General features: G+C 44.1%; 1 protein-coding gene across 1 annotated transcript; it reads left to right on the top strand.

Annotated features, from left to right (window-relative positions):
- Positions 1-485: 485 nt before the first annotated feature.
- On the top strand, positions 486-7,695 carry LOC116725444 (vascular cell adhesion protein 1-like). Its single transcript, XM_032571502.1, has 6 exons — positions 486-1,082; positions 4,314-4,616; positions 4,693-4,983; positions 5,223-5,474; positions 6,349-6,615; positions 6,720-7,695. The coding sequence occupies exons 1-6, from the start codon at positions 914-916 to the stop codon at positions 7,082-7,084; spliced, it is 1,647 nt and encodes a 548-aa protein (XP_032427393.1). The 5' UTR covers positions 486-913; the 3' UTR covers positions 7,085-7,695.
- The last annotated feature ends 1,198 nt before the right edge of the window (positions 7,696-8,893 follow it).

The following is an 8,893-nucleotide window of genomic DNA, read 5'->3' as shown; positions in this document are numbered from 1 at the left end:
TAATAATCTCTACAGCAGAGAATACAAGTAATTAAAACACCATGCCATATATTTATTTAATGACTCATTAATTAATTGAATTGTCTCTTTTTGAATCATTTAGTTTTGTCTCATTTAATCTCATTTCTTCTGATAAACTAACTTTAAATGTTTTATTGTTTAGATGGAAACAGATTTAATTGGAGCTGTTAATGAAGCTAAAGCTTTTTTATTTGAATAAAATGACATTTAATTTTATATTTTCATAATGATTAAAACAGTTCAATTGCAGACAAATTCATTTATTCCCAATTAAATTTGATCTCTTTACAATACAGATAAACAACAAAAATGACAAAACAGCAACAAGTAATTAAAACACCTCATCTAAAAATGTTTAATTACTGATTAATTCACTGAATTGTCTCTTTTTGCCCTTTATTTAGTTTGATGTTCCATCTTTTGTCTCATTTAATCTTTTTTTCTGATAAACTAACAGATCATTTAGACGTTTTGTTGTTTGGATGAGAAACAATTTAATCAGTTAATCTATTTTTATATAAACTAACTGGTTTGGTATTTAAATGTTTTGTTATTTAGATGAGAAACAGATTGAATTCCTGAAACTGAAGTTGCGTTCAGGAACATGAACATTCAGAGTCCAGACAGAAAAGCTGCTCATAATGAAAGTGAAAACCTGTTCTCCTTCCGTCCAGCAGAGGGCGCAGTGGCCTCCTGCATGAAAACCTGTTGTCCTTCCGTCCAGCAGAGGGCGCAGTGGCCTCCTGCATGAAAACCTGTTGTCCTTCCGTCCAGCAGAGGGCGCAGTGGCCTCCTGCATGAAAACCTGTTGTCCTTCCGTCCAGCAGAGGGCGCAGTGGCCTCCTGCATATAAAGGCTGCCGATCAGAGGGGGGCGTTTCTGTGGGGGCTTCATGTGTCGAGCTCATTTTCTGCTTCAGACTCAGAGACAGGAGCACAAAGGAGACGCTGCTGCTGCTGCGTCCATCCATCCGTCCATCCAGCCGTCCATCCATCCATCCGTTCATCCAACCGTCCATCCACTGTCCAGCAGGATGGACGGCTGCCTTCAGCTCCTCTCAGGTGAGATTCTGCTTCCTGTTTATGATCAGAAAACTGTTTTTTTTTTTCCTTTCATTGAAGCGTCTCAGCTGCTCTGATTTCATTTGAATAATAAAAGCGAAGCGGCAGAATCTCTGTTTAACATAAAAATGGCTCCAAATGATTCAATTAATGCAAATATCAGTTTATCTGAGGCTTTGATCATCAGCTGATCAGCTGATAGGTTCACAATCAGCTGATTAATTCATCAAAATGTTGAAGATAATCACTGATTTCTGTTAAATCAATCTAACTTAGGGCTGTTTTTATGGTAATATTTAATGATCATGTTTTCCTCTCGTTATTCGTCTCGTTTCTGAGAGTCAAAGCTGTGTTTTTCTGCCCGGATCCGGTTCGGTTCTGTTTGTTTTCAGTGTTTGTTTTCAGTGTTTGCTGCTGATTTAAGCGTCAGAGTTCAGCCGTTTGAAACCGGTGTGTTTGAGCTGCAGGATTTAACGTGTGAATGCTGAACTGTGGGGAAGAATTCAACCCCATCAAAGGTTTTTAAATAAAAACATCTGTTTCTACATCATCATTTCATTTATTTAGAGGAAAACTGTCAAAACCAAAATGATCCTCTGTGTTCCTATTTGCCATTCACTTGTTTAAGTCACATAAAGAAGGGATTTGAGTCTAAATGCTCACAGTAACTGCATTTTAAATTTATTTTATTTCTTGATGCTTTTATTGAACAAACAGTGGAGAAAATAAAACTAGTAAATCCTGACAGTAAGGACAGTTTTTGGGATCTTTTTTTTCTTTAGGGGGTCTTTTGTGGGCTCCCTTATATGACAGCAGGCTGACAGGAAAGGGGGAAGGAGAGGAGGGGAAGACATGCGGCAAATATCGTCGGGTCCGGGAGTCGAACCTGCGACGAGGACTCAAGGCCTCCAAATACGGGTCGCGCTAACCGCTACGCCACCACGGCACGCCTGGTTTTTGGGATTTTTAACATCATAATTTGTATTTATCATCAAAATGACAAAATTTCTTGTCATTATAAGAAATTTATCATAGTTTTTTGATCTTCGTCCTGCTGCAGAAATGTTTTTCCGTAGGTAAAACGTTAAATTGTTCATCTTTTGCTCCTTTTTTGTCTCAAAATTTTTCCCCAAACGTCTCCAGAACCAGAACAAGTTTTTGGCACAAGTGAGGAATTACACTTCAGTTTTTATCCCTCACTGCGTTCAGACATTAAATATAATAAATATAAATATGTAATCATAAGCTTTGCTGTTGATTCTGTGGGAAAGAAGGATCTCCAGTAGCAGTCAGTCTCGCAACCTATCTGAAGAGACCTCTGACTGAAGGTCTCGCTATCATCATCACATGCTAACAGCTAATATCCAATATTCCTCAGTAACACTTCCTGGATGACATCATCAGTCGTTAGCTAGCTCTACTAATCCGCCTCCTTTGCTGTTGCAGCTTCTCTTGAACTTCCTCCTTCTCTCTCTCTTCGCATCCGTTCAGGCTCCTTTTCAACTCCTCTGGGGTTTGGGGTCGTAGTTCAGGGATTATTTGAGCTTTTGAAATGCTAATCACCGGCCTCCTGTTGTAAAAAAAACACACAGAAAATAACATTGTTGCCATGGCTACGGATCATAACAACTGTCCAAAAATTTTAAAAAGTGTCGGAGCAAAAATCTCATTGCTGCTCAACATCCAGAACCAGAAGGAATAATGACTAGAAAAGTTTTTATAGATTCAATCCATTTATTCATAATGATTTTTTTATTTTTGTTTTTTGCAGGATTAAAGATTAAAGTTATCAAAATAATTTTTTGCACAAATTAAACGAGACATTTTAGTGTCTTTTCTCAAACTGCTGCAGTTTTTACTCACCTGCAGATTTCTGCCTCAGAATCATCTGAATACTTTCTATCTTTTTTATCATTTTACTTTCATTTCTTTAGTTGGGAAATCTGTTGTTATGACCTTTTCTTCCTGGACTAAAATCGCTCTGATTGTCTCGTGTTTCCGTTCATGTGGACAGGAGGAACCCAGCCAGAACCCACGGCTGCTGAAATCACCTCTGGCATCATGATTATCCTTACAACTGTCAGGTTAAAGAGGCCCCTGCTGGCCCCCTGCTGGGCCCCGTTGGCCCCCTTCTGGGCCCCATTGGCCCCTTTTGGCCCCATCAGTCATCCACCATACGTCTGTTCTGTAGGCTCAATTTGTTTCAGTTTCTTTGGTTAAATCTGTGTGAAATCCCCAAAAATAAAACAGTTTGACCAACTAGGATTCTAGTTTCTCTGTCACTTCAGACTTTAAATCAGCGGTGTCCAAAGTGCGGCTCAGGGGCCACTTCTGGCCCTTGGGCTGATTTGTTGCGGCCCCGGTGGATACAGATGGAGATCTTTTATTTGTAATCAGGGAAAAATTATGTTTTGTGCAACACAAAGTTTTCATCTTTTATAACAAGTAGAACCAAGTAAATCCAAAGTCTTTTACTGAAAAGTCGATTTTGCTGCATTTGCTTCATTTATTAAACTCGGCTGAAAATGGAAAACGTTTTGAAAGAACGTGACCCAAATCCTGTTCTTAGAAATGAAATTAAATTTGTTCAATCGAGCCCAAATAATTTTAAAGGAGTTTTGGATAAATAATGACTAAAATCCCATTTAGTACCAAAAGAAAACCCACATAAAAACAGACTATTTATTTGCTTTATTTTATTTTGTTGGTGTTTTCTTGGCTTATGAGTATTTTAGACAAACGTGATAAAAAGTTTGGACACCCTGCTTTAAAGTGACCCGTTATGGAAAATTAAAGTTTTGTGCTTCATCTGTTTCTAAAAACGACCCGAGTGCTTAAAAAAACACCCAGGTGTTTTTTTGTTAATGTTTTTGGTGTCTGGAAAATTTGCCATTTCAAAAATCTCCCGATTCTTTTTTTTTCTTTTTTTTTAAGTGACAATTTACAGGGACTACGTCGTTTCCTAGCAACCATAGAGCTCCAGCATGTTTGGTCAGCTGGTTGTCCTGCTGGATGCGCTGTACGACTGAAGGAAAAGAAAATAGTTTTGTTGCTGACTTACCATCCAGAAACTACTTGCTGCATTCCTCTGGGTTGTTCAGGAGGCTCCACTTCTGCTTTTCAAACATACTCGGTTGTATAGTTGCGCATCTGTTGTCAGTTTAAGAATGATTTTGTGCCAAATGTAATGTTCTATCCTCACCTGTCCTGATTTGCTGTTTCGCTCCGCAGTCGTGCTGCTGATGTCATCGTGGTGCGTTCAGGGCCTCCGGGTCAGCCTGTCGCCCAGGCGGCCTCTGCTCCGGCTCGGCTCCCACCAGCACATGGTCTGCCAGGTCCACGACTGTCCCACAGAACCGAGCATTACCTGGGCCACCGTCAACGACCGACCCCTGGGGGCGTCCATCAGCGCCAACAGAACCCACTCCACTCTGACCTTTGACCCCGTTAAGATAGAAGACGAAGGGCAGCTGACGTGTAAGGCCAGATGTGGAGATGGACGGGCGGAGAGCCGAGCCTCCGTCGGTGTTTACTGTGAGTTTCCGACCCGAGGCGAGTTTGGCCCGGCCGGGTTGCTGTTCCTGACGCCGTCTCCGTCCTCTGGTTCCAGCGTTCCCCTCGGACCCTGAGATCGCCGGGCAGGACCGCCTCAGAGACCGCGTGGAGGCGACCCTCACCTGCCGGGTGCCCAACCTGTACCCCGCCGGGGACCTGAACCTCACCTGGGTCCGAGGAGACACGGTTCTGAAGAGCACCAGAGGGTCTGGGTCCAGCTCCGTCCGCTTCCTGCCCCTCAGGGAGGATTCGGGAGGGAGCATCACCTGCAGGGCGACGCTGGAGCTGCCGGGTCTGCCGTCGGACTACAGGACCAGAGAGACCACCACAACCCTGAATGTCCGCTGTGAGTCAGACCTTCACTAACCGGGTCAGAACTTTCTGAGCCGTGATCAGACGGGGTGGAGAGTTGATCCGATTCTCTAAATTCCTCCATGTGATTCTCAGAATCCTCAGTCAGACTCCTGAAGTTCATCTTCAGTTTCAGTCTGACCCTGTGAATCAGTCAAAGCGTCAACCCGAGTCTGAAACCCTCAATTCAACATCTGAATTTCAGCTCTTCCTCCTCCTCTTCCTCCTCTGCAGATGCTCCAGGCCTCATGAACATCTCTGACCCGGTGGCGGTGATGTCCGGCTCGCCGCTAACTCTCAGCTGTTCTGCTGAGGGAAACCCCGAGCCGACCATCACCTGGACGGCAGGCGGTCGCCCTCTGCCCGGAGGTCGCGGAGGTCAGCTCATCCTATCGGCGGTGAAGCTTTCCGACGCCGGACGGTACGAGTGTGAAACCAGAAACTCAGAAGGAAACCAGACTGCAGATGTAAACGTCACAGTTTTAGGTAAGAGTGAACGTCTTGTTTCATTTGTAGCAGCGCTGCAGCGTGACGTCATGCTAACGATGACTAGCATTGGTTTTAGCTGTCAAGTTGTCAATATAAAGTGGTAAATCTTAAACTTATGCATCATACGTAAAAGGAACTGGGACGCAGTGCTTTACTGCTTATTGTCAACACTACAACTAGATGACAAGGTCAGGAAAAAGTTTTAATTTAAAAAATTATGACGGAGAGGGAAGCAGCTCAGTTATGCTAGCTTGATTTTGACCAGCCTAACATGTAGATGTGCTGCAGAATTTTGTGTTTCGGTTCAGTTAAAAAAGAAAGGAAAACATCGACCCACATATTAACTCTGACAGATCATCAGTAGAGCAGGTGTTGCTAATGTACCACTGCTGTGTTAGATTAGCCAATAGCAGCTAATAGCTAATCTACCACAGCGAACGTTTATTAATAATAGCCTGAAAACGTAAAACTGTAACTGAATGTTCTGATTTTTTAGATCAGAACATTCAGTTCTGATCCCATGGGTCAGAACATTGGGAAACATGGGAAATGTTTTCTTGTTTTTTGGTGTTGAATCCTGATATGCTAGTGGAGCTGTTGTCAGTCAGTCGCTACAGCAACAAGAACAAGAAAAAAGAGACAATAGATTGGTTTTGAGTTATTTTTCCCTTTGCTGCCATGAATTACTAACAGCTTCACCATCCAGGTGTCATTTAGTCAGCGGTTCTACCGCAGCGGCGCCGCTACGGATGGCAAGGAAAAGAATCATCTTCTTGCCTTCCAGCATGCGTGAAATTTCCAGATGTGGACAATAACATGCCATAGTCTTTTTTTGTAGTCCTCATTGTCTTCTTCCTGTTTTCTCGCTTAGCTCCGCCCACCAGCACCTCCCTCTCAGTGGATCCAGGTGAGGAGGTGGTGGAGGGCCAGCAGGTGAATTTCACCTGCAGCTCTGAAGGAGCTCCGCCTCCCAGCCTGGTCCTGAGGAGAAAAGGGGAGGAACTTCTGAGGACTGACTCCACCCCCCTGCTCAGCTTCAGCCTTCCCTCCGTGTCCCTGGAAGACTCCGCCCACTACGAGTGTGAAGCCTCCAACCAGTATGGCTCCCAGCAGGAGTCCAGGTCTATCACTGTGAGCGGTACGTTTCAGCTGACCGACCGGACCGTGATCCTGCTGGATCCTGCTGGATCCCTCTGGATCCTGTTGGACCTGGACTCACTCTCTCCATCCCTCTCTCCTCAGCTCACCCGCTGCAGCTGTATTCCAGTCCTCAGGTGTCAGCGGAGCGCGGCTCGGCTCTGATCCTCACCTGTAACGCCTCTGGCTGCCTCCACCCGCCTGCCTTCAGCTGGAGGAGGACGGACCGGAACCGGACCCTCCTCCAGAGGACGGAGCCGCAGGATGGCCAGTCCCACCTCCACCTGCTGAACCTTGACCTCCGGCATCAGGGAGGCTACAGCTGTGAGGCCGAGTGCGACTCGGTCATCAGGACCAGAGAGATCCACGTCCAGGTCTACTGTGAGTCCGACCCGCATGTTTCAGCCGGTGATGATGGGGGGAATTTGGAGGAAGTCCTACTTAACTGTTTAATGCACACTGGGGGGTAGAGCTGTCGCTAAAGGTCATAGCACAAATCATAGACATTAGTTCTGCTAATGCTAAACTCGCTATAGCAGCGTAATAATTATTGGACGCGTGAAGCATAAACACCAGTTCAGCTAAAGCGCCACATCAACATGGTAATTAGTAGAAGCTAATGCTAAAGCACTAATTAGAAACACTAGTTCCGCTAACGCTAAGGCGTTATGCCAACATAGTAGCTAGTAGAAGCTAATGCTAAACTGAAACCTCATTCGGTCAAACTTTTGTAAAATTACAGTTCAGTTTAGCTGGAAAAATTAAATCGGGGGAAGCTAGGCGCGCCAATCGTTTTCAAAGTTAACTGAAGTGCTAAACATAAAATTAGCTTTGCTATTAATGCATTAGCGCCACTGGTACCACAATATGATGCTGCTACCGTTCTCATCATGACCTTTTCCTTCACACATTTCTTTACACAATAAAACTTTTCCAGAGGTTTTATTTAGAGAAGCTTCCTTTTTCTGTCTGATTATTTAGTAAAGGTCTCTAGTGCCAGAAAAGTAACAAATGTAATCTCATGTGCCCTTGAAGATGATGATCAGTTGTTATAAAATAAATGATTAAAAGCCTAACTTACTGTCATGTTCATGCTGATAATTGAATATAAAACATATAAACCCCCTGATGAGGATGTTAATATTTCCAGCAGTCTGGGTATCAGCAGTGGGAGTTTGGCTTCCTGCCTGCTGACTTCAGAGGTTAAAAAGGAAACAGAAACGGCTCATAAATCAGAAATTACTTTCTTTTTTTCTCTGGAACAAACTGTAAAAAGCTGAGAGGAAATCATTCCAGCATCAATCTGCAGGAGTGAGTTTCATTCTGATACGCTGCTGCAGCTCAGCCTGCCGGGACGAGTTCAGGATGAAGGTTGAAGGTCGGAAAGTTTTACATTGTTGATTTGCTCCCAGAGAGAACAGCAGCGTTTCCTGACGCAGGCCGTTAACACCTCCTACTGTTGGCTTTTAAAGCACAACCGCTGTGGGGTCCGGTTTCTGGAAATGGAAGTGAATAAAGTTTAACTGGAAGCAGCAGCAGCAGCAGCAGCAACAGCAGCAGCAGCAACAGCAGCAGCAACAACAGCAACAGCAGCAACAGCAGCAGCAGCAACAGCAGCAGCAGCAACAGCAGCAGCAGCAACAGCAGCAGCAACTGCAGCAGCAGCAGCAACTGCAGCAGCAACTGCTCTGGTTGTTTATATTAAACCTGAAAACTGAAGGAGAGATGAACAGAAAAAGACCCAACGCAGCTGCTGAGCTTGAGAAAAGTTCATTTTCTCCACCGTTTTCCTTCAGCTGCAGGTTGAGCTGAGCGGCTCTGACTGTCGGGACGCGACCCAGCATGAGGAAGGCAAACAGAACCAACCGGCCCACGCACGCTGCAACCTGTCAGCAAGACTCTCAGCTGAAACGGCTTCATCCGGCCGCGAAGCCAAAATCCCCCGTTATGGCTGATGGTCGGCTTTATGACAACATAATTAATCAGAGATGCTTTAAAGCAGAAGTCTGGTTTAAAGACACTGGAACAAAATCCAACCTGGTTCAGCCGGTGCAAAAAGAAATGGTTTCAAAAGTTTGGAATAAAAACAAAAAGGGGAAAAAAATATTAATGAAGTCATTTAATAAGAAAATAGCAACTAATCGTAATTAATCGATCATCAAAATAAACTTTGAGGACTTTGCTAATTGATTAATTAACTTCTAAAAAAAAAGATCATTTTCTGGTCGTCACAAGGATAGAATAATGGTGTGTATCAGTTATGACTGACAGGTGACTGA

Source organism: Xiphophorus hellerii, chromosome 9 (assembly GCF_003331165.1).
Source record: "Xiphophorus hellerii strain 12219 chromosome 9, Xiphophorus_hellerii-4.1, whole genome shotgun sequence".
In the NCBI taxonomy this organism is placed as follows: domain Eukaryota; kingdom Metazoa; phylum Chordata; class Actinopteri; order Cyprinodontiformes; family Poeciliidae; genus Xiphophorus; species Xiphophorus hellerii.
This window is presented reverse-complemented; position numbering and strand designations above follow the sequence as displayed.

Excerpts from the sequence above, each read along its gene's own strand:
- LOC116725444 (XM_032571502.1), top strand. The coding sequence starts at position 914 with ATGTGTCGAGCTCATTTTCTGCTTCAGACTCAGAGACAGGAGCACAAA. Across the intron at positions 1,083-4,313 it reads CTGCCTTCAGCTCCTCTCAG|TCGTGCTGCTGATGTCATCG; the intron begins GTGAGATTCTGC and ends TTCGCTCCGCAG. Across the intron at positions 4,984-5,222 it reads CACAACCCTGAATGTCCGCT|ATGCTCCAGGCCTCATGAAC; the intron begins GTGAGTCAGACC and ends CCTCCTCTGCAG.